The following is a 26,447-nucleotide window of genomic DNA, read 5'->3' on the forward strand; positions in this document are numbered from 1 at the left end:
TTCTTGTTTTCACTTTATTTCAAGAAAACAGGATATTGGCCAAGACCAGGCAGCCAAGAAGTGTGCATCCACTGGATCAGAGCATGAATTGAAAGCTGTGAGCAAGACCTGGATACAGACACAAGTCAACCTCCCATCTCCATCAAGCAGCACCTTCTGAGATGACTGGGAAGTTAGTAGGAAATATCCAGGCATGTCCAGCAGCCCTCTATCTCCAGGGGGGCCCTCTCAAACATGGCTGGTCTTTTCTTCAAGTCTTGCCTTCCCCACCTGGGCAAACAAGGAGAGAATTACATTTGGACTGATCTGATGATGGGATTACAGGGCATGAGTCTGGGAGCCTCAGGATCCTCCCTATGTTCAGTGGTGCCCTGCTGAGTAGACACAAGGACCTTCCCAAGACTGGCTGCCTACAATGCAGAGCATGCCGGAAGAGCTTCCCTTCTTGAAGGTCCAGGTCCCTCTCTTTCTTGGACTTTGAGCAACAGCCGCTCAGACCAGTCCATAAGCCTACCTTGTCTCTTCCCTCTCTGAACTGGACCAGAAGGTGGATGTCAGGATGGCACCCCATCTATGGGAGCCTAGAATCTTGAAGGCCCTGAGCCGCAGAGTGCACAAGGCACTTTCCTCTCTACCACCAAAGAGACAGTTCCAGAGAACGGACAAATTCAGAGAATAGAACGCCACTCTTGTGTTATAGGGAAGGCAAGTACAAAGATTGCTTATCGTCATTTTAGAGATAAGGAAACAGGCTCAGAGAAACGAGGGCTTGCTCATAGATCACAACAAGGAGTCAAAACAGGGGCTTCTGACTGCAGGCAGACTCAGTCAACCACGATGCCTCAGGATCCCCTTGGTGGCTCACCTCCTCTTTGGGACTCTGCCTGAGTCTTCTGCCTTCTGGAGCCTTCTTACTCCATTTCCTTCACCTGCAGCTTTGACCACAGGGCTCCTCCCCTCTCCTCTCTCACTCTCACCAACTTAGAAAGGGCCAATCGATTTCCATGCTAAGGATTTAGAAATCCAGCTGGGTTCCTGATCTCACCTGTCCTTTAGTCCTATATCTCCAATTCCCTACAGGAGATTATCTGTTCTCAGACACCTGCCAACATCCCCACCAATCCTTGGTGCCAATCACAACCTCTCCACACCTTATCTTGTACCATTTTCATTCGTGTCTTCTCATAAAATACTCCTTAGAGCACTGGCCCTAGATGTAGAAGGCCTTCTCCAGGGATTACAGACTCTTTCCCTCTTAAGGAAATCCTTCCAAATGTTAGACAGCTTTCATAGGACCTCCCATACCTTCCTCATTCTTCCCTCTGAGGCCAAGCAGACTGAGGCTAATCCCTCCATCCTCTGACAACCTTTGGTTGCTTGAAGATTGATCCTATCTCCCTTCCCCTAGTCCTCTCTTTTCCAGGGTAAACATGCCCAGTTCTTTAAACAAATCTTCCTATTGGCAGAGTTTAAATTCTCAACACCATCTCTCCTCTGAGAGTGTCTCCAGTTTGCCAGTGCCCCTAGAATGTGGTGCCTAAAACTAAACATAGCACTCTGGGGGTGATCCACCAGGTCAGGAGCATGCATGAACCTCTGCTTTCTTCAGCCTTTCCAGATCCCTCCCCCAGGCCCCATCACTCCTCTCCCTTTCTAATTACCTTGCATTTATTCCCAAACATGCTTATCTGAACTGGGAGCTCCCTGAGGGCAGGCGCTGTGTTTATGCCTTTCTTTGCAACCTCAGGGCTTAGCATGGTGCCTGGAGCATAGACGGGACTATGGAGGGAAGCAGATGGTAGAGTACTAGATTAGACTCAGGAAGACCCAAGTTCACATCCTGTCTAAGGCACCTACCGGATGTATGACCCTGAGCAAGTTGCCTAACTTCTGTCTATCTCAGTTTCCTTGTCTGTAGAAAGGGAAATAATAATAGTGCCTACTCACAGGGTGAGGGTCAAAAATGAGTTAATGTTGGTATAGAGCTTTGCAAACTTTAGAGAACGATAGGAATGCCAGGGTCATTTAGCATCCTTGAGGTCACTTGGTCAGTTACTGCTTTGGGGCTCTCCACTGAACAGAAAGTAAGCACCACTCCCTCCCAGGCCCCCACAGTCAGCCGACACCAACCTTGACTGGTCCCGCCTGCTTCCTCTTGCCTTGGGCTTTTCTAGCTTTTCTCTGGGCTGAGGGTGGGACCGGTTTGCCTTTTCTGGTTCTCCAGCCTGGGCAGGACTCAAAAGTAGCTGTAGCAGCCTTTACCTTCTGGCCTCGCACATTGACTGGGAATTTGCAGGTGGCGCCCACTCGGAGGTTCAGGCCAGTGAGCCACCTAGGAAAAGAGGGGAAGGTGGAGACCCCTGAGTGTTCTCCATTCTCCTTCTTTGCCACAGACTTCTCTGGAAAGGGCCAGGGATCTTGGGACCTCAGCTGGGTGGCAGGGACTCTCTGAGTGAGGGGAGCCTTGGGCCTTGGCCTAGGAGATCTGGGCTCTTGGCCTGGGAGCCACACTACCTGGGAAGCTGGCTCCTTAGGCTGGAAGCAGGAGCCCTGGAGATGAGGCCTATGGGTCCCTCTGCCGCTGGGCCCCATGCCCAGCCCCCAGGAACGCTCAGGCACCCCACCTGTGCAGTGGAAGGAGCTGGCAGTCGCAGCGGAAGGGATTCTCACTGAGGTTAATGAGCTCCAGCCTCGTGAAACTGTCCATGGGCGGCAGGGTCTGCAGTCGATTTTTCTCCAGGTACAAAGTCCTGAGCCCAGGCCCCAGACCAGCAAAGGCCCCTGGAGAAATCTATAGCGGAAGAAGCCAAAGTGATTAGGCTGGGGCAGTGAGGTCACACATCCTGAATTTGCTCTTGGTCACCCTCCACAGACACACTCTTTCCTTGTTTCCCCCAGCCTCTGACCATCTCCTTTGGCAAAGAGAAGATGGCCCTTGTCCTTATCAAAGCCAGACCCATTCATGTGTGCTCCCATGTTTAGCACAGAGCCTGGCACCGGGGAGGTGCTTAGCAAATAACTTTGACTTGACTGCCAGCCCTCAGCCCTTCTCCTCTTTTCCCCTACAGATCTGAGCTTCACTCACTCCCTGTCCCTCACCCTCCAACATAGTGAGTGTACAAGAGAGGAGAGACCAAGGGCTGAGACCTGGGGGACTGAGCTGGTGAAGGAAATGGAGAACATGGAATGACAGGGCTGGGAGGGGCCTGGGAACATCGAATGCCAAATCTTAGAGTGATCTAGTTTAACCTCATTTTTTAACAGATAAGGAAACTGAGCATGCCAGAGCTAGCATGCAGGTCCTCGGAATCTGTTCTGTCTTCTTTTTATTATGACATGATGCTGGAGGTCATAGGGAAATAAAGTGTTTGATACTTCCTGCCTCTCCCTGTTTTCAGCAAACAGGTTAGGAGATCCTCGAGAACAAGTGACCACTTGCAATCCTCTGCCGGACACTCACCTTTTTCTTATTTCCTATTGCTTCCCTACATGGACTCTGTTCTAGTCTGCTAGCTTGTATGAGATGTTCTATTCCCCTGCCTTTATACCTTTGCACAGGCTGTTCCCCATGCCTAGAATGCCATCCCTTCTCACTTCCATTTCTTAGTATCCCCAGCTTCTTCTAGAGCCCAGGTCAGCCCCCACCTCCTACACAACACCTTTCTTGATTCTCCTCTCCTATGGTTTAACATTTTCTCCTTCCTGAAATTCCACTGTCTTACTTGACATAGACATTTAAATTTACTTTTCTGTCTCCCCCGTCTAAAGTTCTCAGCTTCTTGAGGGCCAGGAATGTCCTGCATTGGTCTATGTCCGTTGTGCTGGAACCTGGGAAGTACTGGATCCACTGTACCTGGAAGGGAAGTGGGTGTGCCTTCACCCTCCTCTCCTTACCCACCTGCCGCAGCCCAGTGTCATTCAGGTAGAGGTGCTGGAGGGAGCTGGCCACAGGCTGAAAAGCCCTGTCCTCCAGAACCCGTAGGGGGTTGCCCGACAAGTGCAGCTCTCTGAGGACAGGCAGCCCCTCCAAGGCTCTTGTTGGCACTGTCTGCAGTTGGTTCCTATCCAGGTGCAGCTTTTCTAACTCCAGAGCTGGACCCGGATCCACACGAGAGATATTATTGCTGCACACATCAAGGCAGTGAAGCCCCTTGGCCCCCATCAGGTCTCCTATAGCCAGATGTTGGAGAGCATTGTGCTCTAGATGAAGGGAGAAGAGTCTGGGCACGAACTTCAGGGCAGCCCTGGGCACTCGTGTGAAGTAGTTGTGATCTAGGTACAGGTAACGGAGCTGGGGGGTGCCCTGCAGGGCAGCAGCGCTGAGCCCTGAGAGCTGGTTGTCGGAGAGGTAGAGGTAGATCAGCTGGCCCAATCCATTCAGGGCTCCTGGCCCCAGGTGGGTGATGCCACAGCTTTGGAGATGCAGTGACACCAGGTGGACCAGGCCAGGGAAGGAGCCTCGGGGGATGGAAGAAAAGTTGTTTCGTCTCAGATCTAGAAGTTGGGTGTGGTTGGGGAATCCAGAGGGGATGAGCCTTAGCCCCTTGTTCTCACAAATGCTGTGTTGGGAATCAGGGGAGCAGACACAGGCTGCGGGGCAGGGTTTGGCGGCTCTGTCCTCCTTGGGAGCCCAGGTTGAGGCCTGAGGCCTGGGGGCCACCACCTTTCCATCCTCTTCCTTGTCTCCCTGCCTCTGGCAGTACAGATCCTTGGCCCTCAGTGATTCAAGAGCTTCTCCCTCCAGGCGTCTGGGCTCTGAACACAACCCATCAGTCTGTACCTGGGCCCTGGACACCCATTCCCACAGGGGCCTGACAGTACAGTCACACATCAGCGGGTTTCCACTCAGGTTGAGCCTCCGGAGCTGGCCTATCCCTTCAAGTGGGGGAAGCCCCATGAGCTGGTTGCTCTGGAGGTCCAGCGATCGGAGTCCGGGACAGAGGGTGAAGGCCCTGGCATCTACATCCTGCAGGGCAGCATGGTCAAGGGCCAGATCTCGCAGAGCCTGGAGTGCCAGCCCATCCCCCTCACCCAGGTAGGTGAGTGGGTTGTGACCCAGCTCCAGCTGTACTATGCCATCAGGGCGAGACAGAGCCTCCCCTGGCAGGGCCTGTAGCTCATTGTGATCCAGGCTGAGCCTGCGGAGGGCAGGCAGGCCTGCCAAGGCCTCTGGGGCCAAGACATGGAGAGCATTGTGTGAGAGGCGCAGCCATCGAGTCTGGAGCAACCCCTGGAAGGCCATGTCAGGCAGGTAGACCAGTGAGTTGTGGGCAAGATTGAGGAGGCCCAGGGACCCCAACTGGCTGAAGGCTCCTGGGCGGATCTCCTCTAGCTGGTTGTTCTCCAGAATCAGCTGCCTCAGGGACCCCAACCCATCCAGGGCCTCCTGGTAGAGTACTGGGAGGTGGTTGGACGCCAGATTGAGGTAAACCAATCGGCCCAGGCCTCGGAATGCCCCTTCCTCAACCCTCTCCAGCTGGCAATGCCTCAGATCCAGATGAGTGAGGTAGGGGAATGACAGAAAAGCCTCTGGGGGAATCACCTTTAGTGCATTGCCTTGGAGATCCAGCCTCTGAGTCATCTGTGAATGACAGGAGAATGGCAGTTCACATTCATTGATTATCCCCTTATCAGATACAGATTGTGTCCTGTAACAGTCTGGGAAAACTTTTCATTTTCCTGGCCTGGTTGAACTTTGTCAAACAGACCATCCTTTAGTTAAATCCTCCTTTCCCTCCCTTTCTCTGGAATATAATTTTACACACACACATACACACACACACACACACACACACACACACACATACACAGACACACACACAGACACACACCGCACTAAGCTTCTTGACTTGGAACATTCCAATCTAGAAACTGCCAGTTTCCTTCCTGTCTGTGACCTTGGGAGTGGGTAAACAGACTGTCCTGAGCAGGATCCCAGCCTTCTCTAGAGACAGCTCTCCTGCCCTTCTAAAGCCTGGATCCAGGAGGCCTGGCCGGCATGGGCTACTAAGGCTCCCAGGTGACATCCCTTCCCCTGACTTCCCACTACTTTGGAGTTTGCAGTGACAGTATACCTCTGGCAGGTGCTAGTCCCATCAGGTCGACAGGCTGACCCATGGGGTTTCAGGCCCTAACCCTGTGATGGGATTGAGGGGGCTGCCTTGGTTTGTAGGTCTCAGTCCTGGATCTGGGGGGAGGGATCTTGGGCTGCCCACATCCCCTTCCTGTTATTACCCATCTTCTGCTTCCTACTGGGAACACTGAGACTTCCCTTAAACCTGTCCAACAACATTGCCCCTTGCTTTCAGGATTGACTGGCTCATTTCGTTTTTCATCAGGGAGCTTTCAGTCCCAGAAATTCCCCAGCCCATCCCTGCTGTGAATCATAGCGCAACCCTCGGCTCCAAGGGCCGTTTGCGTAAGACCATCCTCATTGGTGGAGATTGATTCCTTCCTCCCAGAGTCTTTATCTCCCTTTAGGGACCTAAAGAGAGTCTGGAACAACACATCTCCTTTCGCAAAGCTGGAAGCCAGAAGACCAGAATCTATCTTCTCTCTAGCTCTCATCAACTCTTACTTTCCTCACAGGCACAGAACCATGAGAACAGTTCCATGGCCCGGAGATTTTGAGCTTGGAAAGAGCCACTGAGTTAAACCCCCTCATTTTACAGGGAAGGAAACTGAGGCCCAGGGAGATTGTGTGACTTGCCTAGACTACTAAAAGTCTGAAGCAGGATTCAAATCTAGATCTTCCTGACTCCAGGCCCCGTGCTTTACCCACTGTACCATGCTGCCTCCATCATACCCCTTGTCTGTAGCTTTCCAGAATCACTATTAATACAGATGTCATCCGTATTAATATTAGTAGATTAATTGTAATGTTATTAATGATAACATTAACACAAACAAGAACATTAGTGACGATTATTATATGTTATATATTTTACATATATGTAAAAATATATACACACACATATATGCATATATATATGTATGTGCGTGTATATATACACATATTTAATGTACCTGGCACACAGAAAGTACTAAAAAAATACTATCTGTATGTATCCAAAGTCTTAGTGATGTTTTTAGCTATTTAAGCTAAATTTAAAAGCTAAAGCTTAAAACTGCATCAGGAATTTTGGGACATCCTGTGTGTATATTTACCTCCACACTTTTTATTTTTAACTAGACCTATAATGTCATCAGCATAGGATGTTCCTGCTGACAAAACTCCCTCTCCAATGGCAGTCAGAGAGTTGGGGCTTTCTATAAGCCTTCAGGTCCTCCAGTCTCTGTTCAAAGTCCTTCAGTCACAGGAATCCCCTACCAGCCATAGTGGCTCATCCTACTTCTGCGAAACTTTGGTAGTTTTCCTTAAATTAAGCCTGAATTTGCCTCTATCATCCTCATTTGGCTGCTCTCCAGGATTTCAAACTCCTTCATAAACTCTAGTGCCCAGAACTGAACACAATACCCCAACGTGGTGTGACCAAGGCAGAGGGCAGTGGGACCATCTTCCTGGGTCTGGATCAGGGGTTTCATTGACATAGGGAATCATCAAGATGGAGTCTCCTTCTATCAACGCAGAGTGGTACCCTCACTGCAATTTGTGACTTAGGAAGTAGCCTGGGACACAGAGGTAAAGTGACCAGTCCAAGGTCATATAGCCAGAGGGTATCAGAGACTGAATCTGAAGCCACGTCTTCTTTCCTGAGCTTCAGGTGAACCAGCTCTAACTACAGTACATCTCAGTCCTGGACATTATCCTTCCCTTAATTTAGCCTCAGAAGACACTAGCTTTCTTGGCTGACATATCACAGTTGACTCAGTATGATCTTGTGGTCCACTGAAACCCCCAGATATTTTTCATTTGACCCCTATACTTTTGAAATGGATTTTTCTTGGTCCTTTGGTGAGTACTGTCACACTAACTCATTGATCAGTGTCCAGACCTCTCTCTAACTCTACCACTAAGCTTGTCAGCATCTCTCTCTAGTCCCCTAGGTCTGACACCTTGGTGCCAACCTTCTTCCAACTCTCCACCTGGTCCTGGCTGCCCCCTCACCTGCGGGATGGTGACTGGCACCTCTGTGAGGTTCTGGCGCCTACACGACACATGTCTCCTGATGTTGTCACAGACACAGATCCGGGGGCAGCGGCCGGCAAGTCCTCTGCAAGCCAGGGCCAGCAGCATGGAGAGTCCAAGAGGATTCCACATCCTGGGGGAGAACTAGGGGCAAGGGAGAGAGGCCACTGCAAGCAGGGCCTGGAATGGGGAGGGGGGGTGTCATTGGACCAGAGAGGAAGGGGAAGGGAAGAAATATTTAGTGAGCATCTCCTATGAGCCAGGGATGGTACCAAACAATTTCCAAATATCTTATTTGATCAGAGGACAAGCTTGGAGTCAGAAGAAACCACAACTCCAGGAATTCTCAGTCGCTTTTCTTTCCATACTTCCCAGCTCAGGCCCCAATAGCTTCCTCGCTTTATAATGGTGCTGAGAGTGCAAGGTGGGTACTGGAGTCCCCTCTGATGGGGGACTCCCCCACCACCCCATCCTGAACCTCTCTGAACCCAAACACCTCTCTCTGATTATCTGTCACAGAGCAGGGGCTTCCCAGCATTATCGGAGGGACTTTCCTCACCAGGGAAATCATAGACCTGGACCAATAGGGAAAGAGGAACAGCTCTACCAAAAGTCTGATTGTTCCCTTGTATCCAGAGCTTGAAAGATTGCAAAGCACTTTCTGGATCCTAACATCATTCTCCCCCTGCCCCTCCTCCAAGGTCCCACAGACATCTGTGTGTGAGGCAAGAATCGAACCCAGGTCTTCCTAGATAGATGAGGTATCATCACCACCACCATCATTCTAATGCAGCTGAAGCTGATGGGGGAGGGTGGATCAGGCATCTGAACTCTCAAGCTAGAAGGGGCCTTGGAGAGCTTCTAATCCAGCCCTTAGATTACACAGAAGGAAACTGAGGCCTAGACAAGTGATGGGATCATAGGATCATGGGTTTAGTGCTGGAAGGAACCTGGGAGGCCATGGAGGTTAACACAGGTGGTCAGCAGCAGAGGCTGGCACAGAACCCAGGACCTCTAGCTCCAAAGTCTTTGTACTGAACCATACCCTCCACCCCCAATCCCCAGAGAGCTCCCGGCAGCACTCAGACAGCTGAAGCCCAGGAGCCTGTACGTAGGGGGCTGGGAGCCCTGTCGCTGAGCAGCAGAGAAATGAACTTGAGCCCTTCCTTTCCTGGTTGTGGCCAGGTCATATGCTGGTCCATCCCCATCACCAGCCCTCTAATGCCCTGCCCCCATCCCACCCCCAATCTCCTTCGTTCTGTCCTAGGCAGGTGAGGCTGGCAACCCCTGCCTGAGTTGGATATTACCTTAGAGGGAACGTCTGGGCCAACCACCTATTTCACAGGGGAGGAAACTGAGGCCCAGAGATGCAGAAGTGCCCAGGCAAGCATCCAAGAGCTTAGGGTCACTTAGTTGTACCCCCACCATCCCACATAGCAGGAATGTGAGTCTAGAGCTGACTGAAAGACATACAGCTGGCCAGGGGACTCTAGTGCCCCTTGTTCCCTCTCATTTCTCTTTCCCTGCAGCTCCCAATCTGGCCCCTCCACTTTCTGGGTCCCACTGATCTCTCCCTCCTGCACACGGAGCCTTCTGCTTGACCAGTTTCCCAGGGACTCACCTCCAAGTCCAGGCTACAAGCTCCTTTGCCTCCGTCTGAGCTCGGGGATGTGAGTGAGGGTGGCTAACAGAGGAGGAGCAGACAACTCCACCTCCCATCAGCCCCCCTCTCTATCTCAGGGCCTCCCACCTGGCATGCCCTCTCCTTCAAGCTGAATGAGGGCATTGTTGACTGGTCTAGCCCAGTACATGCTTTTCCCCTAAGGAAAGGGGACCAGTGGGTTGGGGAGGGAGGCTGGGGTGAGGGCTTCAAGGAAGGTGGTCTGAGAAAGAACAAATTCAAAGTCCTCTCTCACTCCTGGCTGGAATTACCAGCAAGTTTTCCAGAGGCGCCAAGCTGGGAACCTGAGCCCTGGTGGCTGATGGTGGCCCCCTGGAAAGCCTGTCACACAGGTTGGAGCAGTGCTGGACACTGCGGGCTGGAGACCAACTAAGCTGACAGACTCTCCTGCCAAACCCTTGACCAGTCCCAGTGTCTGAGGCTGGGTGAGCCCAACACTAGCTCGCTCAAATACAAGTATTTATCATCTGAAAAATGGGAATAACCCTTGTCTTTCCTCCTTAGGAAGGACGCGGAGAGGAAAACACTGCGTTGAGTTTTCAACTTAGATGTATTTTTTTATTTTTTGAAGTGTCTCATTGATGTTTTTTAAAAAGTATCACTCTTCCTTCATAACTCTCTCCCCAAGAGAACTCTCCCTTTTACCAAAGTACAACGAAGCAAAACGCACTGGTTTTGTTTGACAGCGTAGACTGCACTCTGCCCCTGTAGTCCACTGCCTTTCAATTGAGAAGCAGGAAGCGCACTTCCCTGGCAGTCCTCTCAAGTCTTCATGGAGCTCTCCGCTGATCAGCAACCAGTGGGTAAACAACAGGTGTTTACTAGATGCTTGTTATCTCATCGATTGCATGTCAAGTCAAGCGTTCCTGCTAGTCTTTCCACCTTCCTGATTTCTTCTTGGGCACGCCATGACCTTTCTATGCTGCAGGCTGGCCAACTATTCCCCAGGCGATGGATGCTCTCTGTTTCCAGGTCTTTGCCACCATAGAAAGCACTGATACAGACACGTTTGTCCGTGTGCGATCTCGCAGAGCTCTGTAAACTTTCACGTGCTGGAAATGGAAATGTGTGTTTGTTGAGTCAGCCTGACACACATGCTGGAGAAAGCCCTAATTACCTGGGCCAAGAGGGCTCAGTTTCCCCACATGCTAAATGAGATTAGGCTGGAGGGCCATATCTAAGGATTTCTACAGCAGCTAGCTCAATGGGTTGTACAGTAGGGACATGCTCCAGACAGGAAGGACCTGACTGCAAATCCAGGCTCAGACACTTCCTAGCTGTGTGACCCTGGGCAAATCACTTAACCCTGATTGCCTCCACCCCCCCACTCCCCCCAAAAAAGTACTCTTCTAGGAACAAGAATTGGTTAACATGAAAATTGCCTTGAAGAGCTCAAGTGCCAGGCACAGGACATCGTCCACCTCACCAAAGCCAGTCTTCTAAGAGCAGAGGAGGAAGTGGAAGCTGAGGTGCCCTGCCAATGACTCTCTGGGCCTTGTGCTCTCCTGGAGGGATATGCACTCCTTGTGAGCTGGGACTGCTTTGTCCTTGTATCTCTGGTACCTAGTACAGCACCTGGCACACAGTCAGCACTTATTACATGCTTGCCAGATTTAATGGAATCCTATGAGACAGAAATAATATGAGAAAAGGCACAGGGTGTGTGTCAGGGCCAGTGTCGAGACCCGGGCTAGCTCGGGAGGCAGTGAGCCCCAGTCCTGCTCCTTAGGCCAAGTCACCTTCAAGCTGCTCCCCCAAGATTCCCCATCTCTAAAATGGCAGCAGTGAAGCAGACGGAACTCCCTCACCACAACACAGGCCTTCCAAGCTTCCTGCCTCGACCTGAGTCATCTCCTTGGGTTAAACATTCCCCGTAGAAATCTGAGTTCATGCTGTTAATTATTAGGCAAATGCTTCCTCAGTCCACTCTGAGAACGTCAGAAGCATCAGAGCATGGCAGACCTGGCCTCAAGGTCTCTCTCGGACACATCCTAGCTTTGCCACGGTGCCCTAAGTGGTTCCAAAGCCTCATGCTAGAAATAAGCAGCAAATCTCCCTTAGTGGAGGGACTTACCAGGAACCAACCCCTCACCCCATGCCAATGAAATCAGCTGGGAAACACAAATGTAAACTGAGTCTGGAGCATGTTTCCCCAAATGGTGCCCCCCACATCACACACACTTAGGTTCTCCCCTTCCCCTACACACCTGGTGATGTGGTGGCCAGAAGGCCCCAGCTTCTCTCCCACTAGTGCTGCTCCTGCTGTGACCTTGCCCTCACTTCTGACTCGTTCCCCTTAGATAGTTCTGTGAGCTCAGGGACCATCTTGCATCTGTAGCCTTAGCAGTATCTGGTGCACACAGTAGGTGCATAAATGCTCATTTGTTCCAGACCCAGAGTTCTTCGCCCCATGCTCTACAGCCTCCCACTTGACCATCCATCCATTTACCAGCCTTCTGGCCACTCGTCCCTCCCCACTAAAGTCTGTGCTATGGTCTGATGTTCATCCTGACTTGTGTTTTGAGTTCTCTACTCAAGACCCAGACTTGTTCCAGGACACCCATCCTGACCTCCCCTCCCTCCCCCAGTGAAAGGGACAAGGCCAGGCTGCAACACATCACTTTATTCCATATGCTACCCTAAGCCCTGGCCCAGGCAGGACAGTTACTCACAAATTAGCACAAGGACCAACACAGATGAAAGTGGAGTGCTGGGGCCAAAGGCACCCTGGGGTAGGCTCAGCCAGAGCTGGCCTCCTCAGCTCTGAGGCCACACTAGCCCAGGTCCACCAAGGAAGTCTCTGTGGCCTTCCCTCCTCTGAACCACCAGGGCCCCGAAGACAGCCTGGGCCCACACAGCTGGGCAACTGTTTCAGATGCTCCTCCCACCCCATCCTTGGGGTTTCTGGACTAGTCCAAGGCCTATCTGCCCTAACATCCCCTTTGAGCAGCCAGAGAACAGAAGCCTGGAGATGAGTACCTACAGTCAAGAAAGCAGCTGAAGAGGCTGAAGGGGGACCCCAGCCCCGCTGGTCCTGCCTCCTACCCATTCCTCTCATTGGTCCTGTTCTGGGTTACACCAACAAGGCAGGGCCCACTCCTTCTGCCACTGCAGGCAGAACAGCCAGTTGCCAAGGCCTCCCACCCCTTCCCTTTGAGCACATCCATGTTCCTATGGACAGTGGCTAAAGCCAGCCAAAGGTCAGAGAAGATGGACAGAGATCTGCCCTGAGCCTTCCCAGTGGCCTTTGCCAGCATTCACAGGACAGCAGGGTGAGAGCAGGATGGGCCCCATGCAGCCCCCAAAGCCTGCTAGGTGGCAGACATCTCACACCCCCAAAGTCAGGGCCAGGCCAAGGGCGGCTCCTCCACACAGACTGCCTCAGGACCCTGCAGACATGCTCCGAGCCCAGGACCCCTTTTGCCACTTCTAGGGAGCAGCAGGTGAACATCAGTTATGGTGAAGGGGAGGGTGGGTGATCTGGGGGCATCCCTGAACTCCCTCCTCAGCATTTTGGTCCATTCACAAAGCCTGGGCTACAGCCCCAGGCAGGGCCCAAACACAGCAAGGCAAGAGAAAAGTTGAGGAGCCAAGGGGACCCAGTCCTGGCTTGGAATCCACTGAAACCCAGCAGAAAACAGCTGTTCAGGGCCCCCAAGAGGCCTGGTTGTCCTCTGACTGGCTAACCTGGCTGGAGGGGAGACAAGCAGCCAGGGACATCTTTCCTCACTCAAATCTCTGGTCTTCAGTAGGGGCAGGCGAGGAGACATGAGAACGCTCCAGTCAGGAGCCCCTGCTTACTCTAGCAGGGGCGGAGTGGACACAACCCCTTCCTCTAGAACAGCTACTGAAGGGCCGAGCTCAGGCCCTGGGACAACAGAGGATCCTGGCCAATCAGTTCCCTTCCACAAAGCAAAAGGTCTGAGGCCAGACGGCCGCTACCACAGGAGAGTAGGCACACTGGCACTGCCTAGCTTTCCTCCCCTGGAGTCCCCCAGTCTGCCATCCCCACACTATGCTCCATGCCCTTCAGGAAGCAGAGCCTGGGAGGCAGTCCCAGAGATCCCAAGTGAGTGGAAGGAGCCGAGGAGCTCCCCAAGCCAGCTAAGGATGCCAGGCTGCACCCAGAACAAGTAGCAATGGCCAGGGGGGATCCAGGCGGGCCAGAGTGAGGGCAGGAACAGAGTTTAATGAAGGGACCACTGTTCGATTCCACGGGCAGGCAGGCAGGATGGAAGCGTCCGAGGTCAGCTCCCCTGAGGCAAGCCAACTAGGTTGATCCCAGAGACGTCATGAAAAGCCCCACAGATCCCGGGGCCCGGGCCAGGGCCCGCAGGCAGGGCATTGTTGGGGGAGAGGTCAAACACCAGACATAAGCAGTCTCCCCTAGGTGTCCCGGGGGAAGGCAAGGAAAGGGATCTTCAGTGGAAGTGAGGGCAGACACGCACACTCGTCCTCTGGGGCCTGGGCAGGGGCTTCTCAGTTCATAAAGTCCATTGGGGGACGATGGCAGAGGCCCAGCCTCTTAGCAACTAGACGTGGTGGAGGGTTTGCAGGAGGTTGTGGCGGGCAAGGGAGCAGGACTCCAGAGCCCGATTGGGCCTGCAAGAGACAGGGAAATAAAGGGAAATGAATGGGGAAGATGAGAAGCTGAGCAGCAGGGCCAGGAGGGCAGAGGCCACTGTCCCCAAAAGGGCAGGCAGGCCCTGAGGTACTAATGAGATAAATGCTCCTGATTTTGCAGTGTCCCTATGGGGGATGGAGTTCCAAGCCTTGCCCCACCCCCATCTTACAGATGAGGAAACCAAACCCTCCCCCAAACTTCATTTTCTTCATCTGTAAAATGGGGATAAACATGCATAGAGGGGCAAAGCTCTCATCACCCTCCTCAGGCCACCAGAGAGCCCAGACCGAACTCTAGAGAGAGGGATGTAACACAGTTTGCCCGCTAAGCTACAGAACCCTGTTAGGCAGGGCACAGTGCTAGGCACCCTGGGGAGGGTGTCCTCTAGGAACCTGCTCTACCTAGCCCTGATCTCTGCAAACAAAGCCTTGGAGGCTCCTTGGGGCTGTGGCTACACAAGCTGTTTCCAGGGCCAGCTTTCCATTCATGGGCAAGGATTTTTCCAATCTCTGCTCCTGGGAGACTCTGGGGCCCTGCATATGCTAGTTGTGCCTCTGAGATTTGGCAGCACAGGCTCCTGCCTGGGGGGCTTTCCTCAACTGGACAGAAACCAAGCCTCAGAAAAGGTCCAGGAGTGGGAGCACACACAGTGGGGTCACAAGCTGGGATGGAGACTCTTTGGTCCCCCAACCTGAGCTCAGGGCACAGGATAGGCTCACTGGACTCAGTCAACAAGGCCAGGAGCACAGGACCTGAGACCACAGCACTACCACCCTGTCCTCCAACACGCCCAAAGGCCCCAAGGGAGCAGGCTGCTCAGACTCACTTGGTCACAAAAGCCAAGAGGACAGGTGTCAGGGTCTTTGGGAAGTAATCCTGCTGGGCCATGTGGTTGAGGGCCATCAGGGGGCCATAGAGATTGGGGATCGCCTTGATCTTGTCCTCGCTCTGTAAGATAGGTCACACCAGGGGGCAAGGTTAGACTTGCCAGACCACCAGAGACAATCTGACTCAGCACGTCTTTCCACTGATGCCCCAGAGAGGCTGAGGCCTGTGATTCCTAGGCCAGGAGCACCTTGGAAAGTACCTGACACCTTTCCTCTAACTGAAGTAGGTCTTTCCCCCCCACTTTCCATGTCCCGTGCTCCAGCCCCGCACTGATGGGGGGAAGCCCTGCCAGTGAATTATGGATGGGGGAGCTAGGCCAAATGCCCCTCAAAAATCAGAGGTCCCCAGGCCCGAAAGGAAGGATCTCTGGATGGGTCCCTGGAGTTGGCACTAGGTCTGAGAACACTTGGTCCTGTCTGGGCCTGACCCTTCCCCATTTCTAAGATGGGTCTAACGCTTTCCTCCCTTCTCACCTTGAGAAGCCCCATATGGATTAAGAGCCTGGTGATGAATGCATTGGAGTTGAAGGAGGCTGAACCAAAGGCTTTCTTCATCAGGGCATCTAGAAGAGATGGACGAGGGGCATGGTGGGGCATGGTGGGGCCTTGGGTGGGCCCCCAAGAGAGGCCAACACTCCAGCCAGCGCAGGGGAGTCTTGGCCCCCAAAACTTCCAGTAGCATTGAGGGCAGCTCACAGGAGAGGGAGAGGAGGAGCCCAAGGGTCAGGTGGGCAAAGGGGCAGGACACTGAGAAAAGGGTAAGGAGAGGAAGGGGAGGAAGGATGATGCCCATCATCACAAGGCTGCTCCAGGGTCATAGTTCTTAGCCTGCCCTGCCCAATACATACAGGAGGGTTGGAACCATCGTGGCAGCTGCTGGGGGAGCTTTGCCTGCTGGCTCTGTGGGCATCTCTACCATTCAAGTCCTTCAAGCTTATCTCCCACTCTATAAGTGGCTGTCCCTGCACCCCTCCAAAAACTATCCCACCTAGCTTTGAGGCAGGCAGGATGAGAGGCTGGGAGTCAGGAAGCCACCCCGCCACTTGTCCAGGGACCTCCTTTCATCCTGTCAAATGGCACCAGCCATGGTCAGAGTTGGCACAAGGACCCAGTGCTCTATGGCTGTAAGGTGCAGAAAGGCCTTGCCCGAGGTCTGACAGCTGCTCCCTCCACTCCGCCTCCTTGTCAGGTCCATGGGGCCTGGCCCCTCTCCACTGATGGAGAAAATCCCTAGCAGGCAGCTCCCTCCAGGCTTATCTTGGCCCCAGAGGTCACACTCTCTCTGTCTGTCTGGTGCGAGGCACTGTGGGGAGGACAGGCACACAGCACCTGCCCTCAGGCCACATGAGTTGGGAATAAAATTTCTTCAGTCAGACTTCTGTCTGGGCCTTGTGGAAAGACCATTAGAGCAGGAGGCAGCCAAGACCCAGGCTTGACTTCTGGCTTCCACACTTGCTATCTTTGGACTCAAGTTCCTCATCTAGAGAATGGGTATAAGAATCAGGGTTGTAACACCAAAGTGCCACTGCTGGGAGCTGTTCTGGTAGCCAGTGCCCAGCGTCTACGAGCACAGCCTAAGCCACACCAGGCTGTCTGCCAGAAGCTGACCACCATGCACCGGTCCACCAGCAGATACCTCCTGGAAGCTCTTTCTTCCCCTCTCAGCCTGCGCCAAGCTGGGGCACACTTACCCACTGCCTCCTGAACAGCTGTCTTCACTGCTAGCTCATCCTTGAACACAGAGGAGACCTTCAGGAAAGCCGAAACCACCTTTTCTGGATCAGACGTATCCGTCTAAAAGGGAAGAGGGACAGTCAGGGCTCTGGGGTCTCTAAGGGAAGGAGCCTGGCCTGGGTTCTGAGCCCATGTCCTTGTCTCTAAACAGAGGCCGTGCTGTCTGATCTTTCTCCTTCCTTCCACCCCTTGAGCTAGGAGCTTTCACCAATGAGGTCCCACAGATGTCACTTTTGGAGCAGGGCCAGCCCCTTCTCTGCATCCTCCCAGGGGCCCAGCCTCAGGTCTGATGCTGCCACTGGGCCAAGTCTCTTCTCCATGCTACCTGTGCCATGCAGAGGCTGAGATGGACCAGCCAATTGGGTGAAACCTGAAAGTAGCCAGTGCTTGAGCAAAGGGGATGCGGATAACTAGAGTCTGAGTTCCCTGAGAGCTGGAAGGGAGAGTAGGGAACAGGTAGCCCACCTGGCTTTATTTTACAGATGAGGAAACTAAGGCCTGGAGAATAAGGAGAGGGACCTTCTGCTTTCTCTGATGGGATGGAAGGAGCCTACAGATCAGGGAGAACAACTCTCCCCAGCTGGCCCCTCCCGGACATGCCCCTGAACAAAGAGGGAGCCCACAAAGGGAACAACAGATTGATTCCCTGCACTGAGATATGGTCCTGACTTGATGGTCTTGCCACCTTCATACTCCAAGCTCTCCAGGCAGGAGACCTGGCCCCATTACCTGCTGGGCTATCAAAAGTGAGCTCTTGGGCCCAAGCCGCAGAAGCTTCTCTGGAGACGGGAAAGCGAGGAACGTGGAGATGTCAGATGGAGAACACAGAACAGAAGCGGGTTCCTACAAATAAATAGAGGCCGCCAGGTTGAGATGAGTGGCTGGGGCGCTCAATGGATGGTGCAGGAGCCCCAAGCTGGCCTCAGACCAGCCCCTGGAAGCCTCCAGCTGGGTGCAGACACTCTCCTGCCCCCATAGGCAGTCCAGCCTCTCCCCCCGACCTTCTGCACAGTGGTCTCATTCTCTCCTGGGGCCCGCAGGAGCTCCTGCTGAACTTAAGAATGTCCTTTCCATTCCTGGTGTGCCCAGGGAGAGTTGGCTGGCAGGCACATGGGCACAAAGGCTCTTAATCCTGCCCAGGCCTAGGGTTCAAGCTTTGTCCAGGAGGCCTGAAGGCCCTGACTCCACCATGTGTGCCCCTCTCCTGGGCAGGCTCCCTCCCTGGGGATCTGCTGGGAGGGCACTGGGGCCCCAAAGTTGAATCAGTGGCCTCGAGAGCACCATGGCAGGGAGGTGGGGGAAGAGGGTGAGGGAAAGAGCCGGTCAGGCCTCTGCCCACAAACAAGTATGTTTGGCACAACACACACCCCTGCTGAGCCCCTGGGAGTTACCCCAACACGTGTGTCCAGGATCTGCTTGGGGGTCAGGGCTGTGTCCTCTCCTTGGCCTCGCTCAGGCTCCTCCTCCTCCTCCTCCTCTTCTTCGTCTTCTTCCTCCTCTTCCTCTTCCTCTTCAACCTCCTCTTCCTCCTCCTCTTCCTCATCATCACCTTCATCATCACTGCAGAAGGAGGCACATGAATCCTGTCCTGCCTCACCCCCAAGCAACCCCCTCAGGCCCTCCCCGAGGTGATCCTTAGGCCCCACCCCCTGACCCTTCAGGTCCTGTTCTGCCTCCAGGTGACCCCCTCAAGCCCTCCCCAGGTCACCCACAGGCCCCGCCCCCCACCTGAGTGAGGCCAGCGTGTGGGCCATGCCGAAGCCTTCCAGGACCTCCTGCAGCTGCTCACAGCCTTCCTCCCCCAAGGCGTTCCCTGGGGTAGAGGGGGGAGAATCAGGACCAGGGGAACCCCAGGGCCAGAACACACAGGAGAGAGCGATGCTCCAAGCCCCCACACCCCAAGGCTGTTGGGGGGATGACTCTGAGGTTGAGTGTGTCCCCAGACTACACCAGACCCATCCCCATACCGTTGAGATCCAATTTTTCCAATTCCGATTTGTCCTCCACAGACTCCGCAATGGACAGAGCAGCATCTCGTTTGATTTCACAGAAGGACAAGTTCAGCTCCTGCAGCAGGGGAAGGGATCAAACATCCCTTCAATCAGGTCAAGGCGATTTTCCCTGAATTAGACAAAGCACGGCACCCCACCCCTCCAGCGTGTCCAGCAGCCCCACCACTAGCAGGGCCCAGCCCACCTTCAGTCTGTGCAGCCCCTCCTTCACGGCTTCAGCGATGGCCAGAGCTCCTCGGGAACGGACCAGACAATCCCCAAAATTGATCACCTCCACCTGCCTCAGAATCTTCAGGGTCTGCGGACCAGAGATGAGAGAGTGCGCATGCAAAGCAAAGTGGATGCTGGTCCCTGACCCAAGGCCCATTGGAGTCCAGCAGGAACTTTCAAGAAGCACTGCCCAGCTACTCAGTGACCCTGATCAAGCAGTGGAGACTCTGGGCTTCAGTTTCCTACTGTCAGGATCTGTCTCATGTGGCACTTAGGTTTGAAATTCTCTTGTGAGTTATTATAATGACAAAGAGAGGAGCCCCTGCTGGACTCTAGTTCCAAGAGGGAGGAGGCCTGTTCAGACTCCCACAGAGTGCACCAGTGCAGGTGCTGCCACATCACAGGAAACCCCCCACCCCATGGGAGCCCCAGGAGCAGCCTGCCCGCTGTCAGGCTCACTTCAGCCATGGCCACCGCCCCCTTCTCCGTGAAGGTGTTGTCGTTCAGGTTGATGACCCTCAGCAGTGAGTTGCCTGCAAAGGCCTGGGCGAGGGCTGTGACCCCAGGGTGGTTGATCCCATTCTGAGGCATGTGGATTTCCTCCAGGGTCCCAATGATCTGTGTGAGAGGCAAGGAAAAGGAAAGATGGGGAGGGGTCCTCAAGTGTGGGGATGGAGGGCTAAGAAAAACACCATCACTGTGGAAAGAGAGGACCCTGTATGTGCTGACATGCAGGAGGATCTTCTTGGTGCTACCCAAGTCAGTGCATGGCCAGGAGCTCTGGGTTTGAGCCAGACCTGGAGCCAGGTGGCCTCTCTCCCTGCTGGCCAGAGCTCTGTCTCACCACCACTGCTACCATTTTCCAGCCAGGGCTTCTGGGAAGGGCATGACTACCACCTGTCTCTGGCTTCACTCCCTGGTATCTCCAGTGCCCAGGTCACAGCAAGCAATGTAATCAATACTTCTGGCTGACTGAAGGGGCTGACTGCACACTCAGTCAGACATCCCTCTGGAGTGACCCCTCAGAGCCTCAGCTACCTCACCAGTAAAACAGGGACAGGGCTACCTAAAGGCAATTGTGGGAGGCTCCCAGCCTCCTCTCCTCTGGCTCTTCCATCCCTTCTGGTGGATACCTGCAACCTCCCCCACATTTGGAACCCCAGGGCCTGGTGTGCACCCAGGCCCCTCAGTTTTCTGATCATTCAAACAACTTATCAGACCTGGACTCGGGGGTGGCCCCTGTCCACTCATGGGCTAGCTTGACCCTCTCGGCAGGAATCACTCACCCCAAATGCTTCCGCCAAGGCCGTGGCACCATCATTCTCCAGACGGTTTCTGCCAGCCACAAACACCTTCAGGGCCAGTGGCTTGCCCAAGGCACTGGATTTTCGGTGGCATTCAGTCAGAGCTGCTGCTAAGATCTAGAAGAGAAATACAATGTCCTGGGCCCTCCTCCCTTCCCTGGCCTGGGAGAGGCCAGACCATAGGGTCTTCCTACCTCATTCATCTTTCCCTGGTACTGAGGAAAGAGCACCCCCAGATCTAAAGTCAGGGAACTTCAGGTCAAGTTCAGATTCTGCACTTCTGGATCCCTTTGGATAAGTCATTTGCTCCCTGGGTCTCAGTTTCCTCATTTGTAAAATGAGGCCTTTTCACCTCTTGCCTGGACCACTTTAATAGCCTCTAATTGGTTTCTATGCCCAGTCTTTCCCTTCTCCCATTCATTCTTCATGGCCATGCCATGCCCTTCTCCAATAAGGAGATCAAACATGGAATCCTCTGTAAGGCCACCATCCTCCCCCATGCTTCCTGTTTTCTTGTACTTTTTAACCTCCTTCCCCCATCTACACTCAGCTTGTTATTCTTCTACATCTCCCATCTCTGGGCCTTTGCCCTGGCTGCACCCTCTGTTTGGAATGTTCTCTCATCTCTCCCACTCCTGGCTTCCCAGGTTCCCCCAGCTGCTAGTGCCTTCTTCTCCCAGATTACCTTCTGTCTACTACATGTGCCTCCAGTCATTCACATACAGCCCCCCACATTACATTAGGGAATCTATTTTGTCCTTTACCCACCATTCTGTAAAAGTTTCAAACTCCATGTAAGTCCTCTGATTTTGGAGACTTCTGTTACTCGACCACAAGAATGCCCCTTGGTCCCTCACTTCCTCCACATCATGAATGAAGTGGGAAAAACTAAGGTTCTAGGCCCTTGGCTACTGAGAGCTTAGGGCTTGGTTTATTTCCCAAATCATGTGCACTGCCTGACCAATCACAGTTTCTTTATTAACGCCCTCCCCCCATTAGACTATGAATTCCTTGAGGGCAGTGACCCTATTTCATCCCTTCTTTGTACTCTTAGTACCAGTACACAGTAAGGGCTTAATAAATGCTTGCTGACAGAAGGATTTTCCAAAACTCTGTGCTCAGCACATTCTCTCACCTCCTACCCCATAGACACCCTTGCTCTTCCTCAAATGAGCATAAACGAAACTTACTTCACCCTTACACCACACCCCATGAGCCCCCAGAGGGGAGCACAAAGGCAGCCAGCCAAAGAGGGATTAGCTCAGTGAGCTGGCCTCAGAAGAGGGTGAGACACCAACTAGCTCCCAGGCCTGTGGTGCTTTTGGCCTCTCCCACCAAACGTCAGCCTTCAGGCCTACACAGCCCTTGTTAGCAAGGGCCTTGGGCTCCTGAGAGCCTCCCTGAGCACAGGCTTGCCGATGCTCAGCTCTTCCCACGCCTGTGCACTGGTGCTGGGGAGCCATCACCTACCTTGCCACCACCGATGCCCATACCACAGTTGTTAAGCTTTAGCTCCTGCAGCGTGAAACAAGCTGAGCTTTTGAGCAGGGCCTCGAAGCCCCGCACACCATCGGGCCCAAAGGCATTGTCACTCAGGTCCAGTTCCACCAACTGTGCCCCAGCTGTGATGAGGGCCTCCCCCAGGGAGATCTATAGAACACATTGGGCATGAGGAGGGAACAACACATGTTTCTGCTGAAAAGCCTCAGGGGTGGTAAAAGGGGATCCCACCACCCCAAGAGTACTAATGGCTAACTATCCAATTGCCTGTTAAATTAGGTTTTTAGATAACAGTCCCACTGTCCCTTTCAGACTCATTGGTCAGACACGGATTCTGAGGGCAAGCCTGCCCTCAATCATCTTTGCCCAGTCCTTGGCACCCGCTGCCAACCTCAGGTGGTCATGGTGCTTGCTCCCCTTTCACTCTGGCCCAGCCCAGAAACCAAGGAGACCTGCCAACCCACCCAAAGGTTTGTGGAACAGCTCAGGGAAGGGATAGCTCCTAAGAGGTGGAAGGTGACCACAGCTTTGTTGGCACTCACTCACCAGAGCAGGAGGGATCTCTGACCTCAGCCTCCCAGTGAACATGTCGCTCCAGTGGCATCGCTTAGGAAGAGAGGAGGGAAAGAAACAAAGAAAAAAGGCTAAGTTTGCTAGGATGCCGCAGACTCCTGCTGTCAGATTAGGCTCACACCCAAGCTCCAACAGGGACCCATAGAGTGTCTGAGCTGGCAGGGTGCTAAGTCAAGGGCCCTCCTGTGAGGAAAGAAGAAATCAGTGTTGGTCCTGCAGCCTGCTGCTGAGAAAGCCTGCTTTCTGCCCCACAGGCCTTGGGAATGAAAGGTCCCCAAGTCCCATCAGCTCTAGGGTACAGAGGAGGAATGGAACCTGAGTCCAGGGGGCCTCTCCACAAATGTCAGTTCTGCTGTTCACTCCCTGTGGGATCCTGGGCAAATCCCAGGGAGAATGACCTTTCTCTGGGGTCCCTTCCAGGCCCAAATCATTTGCTCCTAAACATTTTCTCCCCTGAAACTGCTCGCCCTTTCTTGGTCTCAGACTAATGCTCCTCTGAGAGTGAAAGAAGAGCCTATGGATGGAGGTAGAATGTGGTGTGCCCCATGGCATCGTGGGGGATGTCATCACTCAGGATTCTTTTCCTCCAGGGTCCACCTGGACTTTTATCTCCAGAGGCCTGTGCTCTCAGGCAGCTGGGGGCCAACAGTCTGGGCCAGTTTTTTTGGAAGGACAACCCCTGGGTCCAGGTCACCCAGGTGGGACAACCATCTTGTTATTTTGCTGAGAACATCCCAAAGAACAAAGTGTCCCAGGCCAGAAGTGAGCAAAACAGCCCAGAGCCACAGCTGCCAATGTTTGCTTGGCCATGACCTCCTCAGGTAAAGCTGGGCACAGCTGGTCATCGACCTCTGAAGGCTCTCTCTGAACCTTCCCTGGGTAAGGGAAAGAAAGGCCTTTATGAGGTGCCTGCACTGGGTCCCTCCTTGACCCTGTCTGCCTCTCCTTCCTGGGAATGTGGGGAGAGCAGCCAGCCAGGTTCTCATGCCCTGTTCCTCCACTGCTCAGAGCTGGCATTTGCTCCTGGCTCCGAATACAAAGGAGCAGCAGCAAGAAGGGAGGCGTGTGCACCAAGTGCCTTCTCTGAGCCCGGGGAGAAATACTGAGGGGCACAAAAGACAATTGGACGGTCCCTGTTCCCAAAGGGCTCACACTCTCGTTGGGGAAACTACACAGAGCAGATGGGAAGGTCCAGAGATACCAAGGGAGGTGATGGGGTGGATGCCAAGGCCCAGGAACACTTAGGGAGCCCTGGCAGGTCAGATGATGTTGACACGGGGACTGGAAGGCCCAGCAACAAGGCAAGGGGCAAGGCCTTTCTAGGGAGCATCAAACACACTCACCTTCAGCTCCGATTTCTTCTCCAGGGCCTTGGCGATGACTTTGGCTGCCTCCACACCCACTGTGTTGCCTTCAAAACGCAGGGCCTCTAGCCCATCAAACGCGTCTATCTCTTTAATCACCTCCTGAGCTGAATGGACCCAAAAAAGGAGCCACATTGTCAGAGCATCCTCAACTCCAGAAGCCAGCAGGGGACTGAGGCCTGTGCTCTGAGCATGGGGTCACCCAGAGTCCCGCCTCCCACACTGAGGAGCTGTGGCCTTGGACAAGTCAACTAAGCTCTGAGCAAGCTTCCTCATAAGTGAAAGGCTGTAATGGTACCCCTTGCACTACCCATCTCACAAGGCTCTGCATGATGGGTAAGGAAAGTACTTGGTGACCCTGGAAGCTCCACAGAAAACACTTGCTGTCCTATTTCCTTTGTCCCTCAGGAATGAGCCCTGGTCCCCAAAGCCACAGCAGCTCCAGTCAGGGTGTAAAGGGTCACTTATCTGAGCCCAATGATGCCAATAACAATGGCACAAAGCACTTTCTTCCCCATCATTCTGGGAGGTCCACAGTTCAAATACTGCCATCCCCATTTAATAGAGCATAAAACATTACAACTTCAGTGGCTGGTTCATAAAGGCCATCAAATCCAGCCCCCTGAAGCTGAGCTGCGGATTCCCCAGGACTATGGCCAGGGAGCACTCACTCTGGGCCATACACTAGGTATAAAACCATGAGCTTACAGTGATCACCAAGCATGGCCTAGCAGAGGGGAAAATGGGCCTGAAGCAGAGCCACTGTCTCACAAATCAGATCATGCATCTGTGTGGAATGGTGGCACTGTACCCATTTTACAGACTGGGGAAGTCATTCCATGCCCAGAATCCAGACAGCCCTGACACCTATTGTGGTATGAGGGCTCAACTCTCTTTCCTTTAAGGAAGAAGCACCATCTGGAACCTCTCACAGTGTGCCCAGATACTACCTGCACCTGGAGGCGGACCTTAGTACATGAAGCCAGGACTGAGGTAAACAGGTGCCCAAGATGAGCTTGTGACAGGGGGGGACATGACAAGAACCCCAAGAATGATGTGTCTTTTCAGGTGGTGGCCTCCCCTAAAGTCATGAGAGCCAAGACATCCCTCCCCTGCTGGGCCAAAGGATGCTGAGAACAAGCCAAGTTTTATTGGGCTGAAGACAACCTCAAAGAAGCTTCTAGGCCTCTGGGGGACCCAAGATTTAGTGCTCTGAGGACTGCACTCAGCATTTCAACCAAACTGTCCATGTAACAGCCCAGGTTACATGACTTGCCCAAAGCCACAAACAGGCCTGCAGTCTGCTAGCCATAGCCAAGGCCAGACCCTTCAAGCAGTCTGGGCTGGGCTTCAATTAGATCACCCTGACGGTCCCGTCTGGTTCTAAATCTCTGACCTAAGGAGCTGGCTCGCACCCACCCCTCACTCCCTTTTAAATTTTATTTTGAGTTCAAAATTCTCTCCCTCCTTCCAGCCTTTCCTCTGCCCATTAAGAAGGCATGAATATGATACTCACTGTACACATAATATTATGCAAAAAAAAATTTTCCAATTACCCCTTATTTAAAAAAAAATGATAAAGAAGCTGAGGTGGCAATTTAGGGTATTGAGATTAAGTGCCTGGCTTAGTAGCCACAAAGGAAGAGATGTCATTAGTTAGTATCAGAGTCTGGAACTAGGCCCAAGTTCTGCTGAATAAATAAAGGTTGGAGTGGCCCTGGCATCCATATGACCAGCCTGTGGCCAGGAAGAAGCCACCCTGGCAGGCCCTTGGCTTCATCTCCTTTGCTTTCCTGGGTCTATCAGAAGTCAGCCCTGCTAGAAATGGTGATCCTCCAGGCTGTGCATGCCAGACAGAGTCAAGGAAAAGGGTACGGTAAAGATCCTGGCCACTGCTATTCCCAATCAAACACTCTGCCATACCTTTCTCAAAATCACCTTGCCAAGTCACTCAGGCAGGATTTGTGGGCAAGCCCAAACCAGTTCCCCTGGTATAAGTAAGTGAGGAACTCCCTCATTCAGCCCATCAGCTGATCCCTAGGTTCTTCCCAGGGCTTAAGAAGCTGTGGCAGTGCCCATTCCAAGGAGTACCTGTTTTCTCTGGGGTGAGATCTCCAGGGACAGCATGGGCCTGCAAGGCTGGCAGTCATCCCTACAGTGAAGGTGGGGGGAAGGAAGAAGGGAGTCCAAAGAAGCCAATTCTAGGCTATATCTAGCTCCCAGCTCCTCCTGGAACCCCATGAAGGCTGAGGGGGTACAATGTTGAAGGTTGGGGAGGGGTAGGGTCTCACCATCTTCTGCCGTATTGAGTTTGAGGCTTTTGCCTTTGAAGCTGAGCTGTCCTCCGCCCACCTGGGTTCTGGCCAGGCTTTCGGCGAGCTTGGCAATATCCTCAGATGCCATGGTCTCAGCTGCTTTGTTAAGCTTCCTCCCCAGGCTGCTGAGAAAGGCACCATCCCTCATCATCAA

At 53.3% G+C, this 26,447-nt stretch overlaps 2 protein-coding genes and 1 long non-coding RNA gene across 11 annotated transcripts in view; 1 reads left to right on the plus strand and 2 right to left on the minus strand.

The window, feature by feature from the left end:
* On the minus strand, positions 1-10,246 carry LOC140534786 (chondroadherin-like protein). 2 transcript variants are annotated; one of them, XR_011977457.1, is made up of 7 exons: positions 9,711-10,246; positions 8,069-8,269; positions 3,899-5,581; positions 2,625-2,791; positions 2,131-2,332; positions 1,662-1,779; positions 1-270 (listed from the first exon to the last, which is right to left on the minus strand). XR_011977457.1 is itself a non-coding variant. In XM_072656252.1 (6 exons), the coding sequence occupies exons 2-6, from the start codon at positions 8,219-8,221 to the stop codon at positions 229-231; spliced, it is 2,247 nt and encodes a 748-aa protein (XP_072512353.1). In that variant the 5' UTR covers positions 8,222-8,269; positions 9,711-10,241; the 3' UTR covers positions 1-228. The 2 variants fall into 2 exon arrangements, 1 of the variants encoding a protein (XP_072512353.1); XM_072656252.1 differs by lacking the exon at positions 1,662-1,779 and having other exon boundaries at positions 9,711-10,241.
* LOC140534789 (uncharacterized) lies at positions 5,161-12,794 on the plus strand. The gene is made up of 2 exons (XR_011977463.1): positions 5,161-5,251; positions 10,279-12,794. It is a non-coding gene; the product is annotated as an uncharacterized lncRNA (long non-coding RNA).
* RANGAP1 (Ran GTPase activating protein 1) overlaps positions 12,374-26,447 on the minus strand; it is a 16,909-nt gene continuing 2,835 nt past the window's right edge. For 5 of the 8 annotated variants that reach the window (XM_072656253.1, XM_072656258.1, XM_072656257.1 and 2 more), the window contains 15 exons: positions 26,270-26,415; positions 23,958-24,085; positions 22,588-22,647; positions 22,012-22,191; positions 20,524-20,658; positions 19,697-19,855; positions 19,212-19,325; positions 18,983-19,082; positions 18,744-18,828; positions 18,407-18,575; positions 17,745-17,858; positions 16,973-17,075; positions 15,756-15,844; positions 15,221-15,342; positions 12,374-14,372 (listed from right to left, as the gene is read on the minus strand). In XM_072656253.1, the coding sequence (XP_072512354.1) occupies positions 14,303-14,372; positions 15,221-15,342; positions 15,756-15,844; positions 16,973-17,075; positions 17,745-17,858; positions 18,407-18,575; positions 18,744-18,828; positions 18,983-19,082; positions 19,212-19,325; positions 19,697-19,855; positions 20,524-20,658; positions 22,012-22,191; positions 22,588-22,647; positions 23,958-24,085; positions 26,270-26,381 (1,740 nt within the window). In that variant the 5' untranslated portion in view covers positions 26,382-26,415 and the 3' untranslated portion in view covers positions 12,374-14,302. Of the gene's footprint in view, positions 14,373-15,220; positions 15,343-15,755; positions 15,845-16,972; positions 17,076-17,744; positions 17,859-18,406; positions 18,576-18,743; positions 18,829-18,982; positions 19,083-19,211; positions 19,326-19,696; positions 19,856-20,523; positions 20,659-22,011; positions 22,192-22,587; positions 22,648-23,957; positions 24,086-26,269; positions 26,419-26,447 lie in introns of all 8 variants that reach the window. The other 3 variants (XM_072656259.1, XM_072656255.1, XM_072656256.1) reach the window with 1 other exon arrangement.

The sequence above is a fragment of the Notamacropus eugenii genome, chromosome 3 (assembly GCF_028372415.1).
Source record: "Notamacropus eugenii isolate mMacEug1 chromosome 3, mMacEug1.pri_v2, whole genome shotgun sequence".
NCBI classification, from domain to species: Eukaryota; Metazoa; Chordata; class Mammalia; order Diprotodontia; family Macropodidae; genus Notamacropus; species Notamacropus eugenii.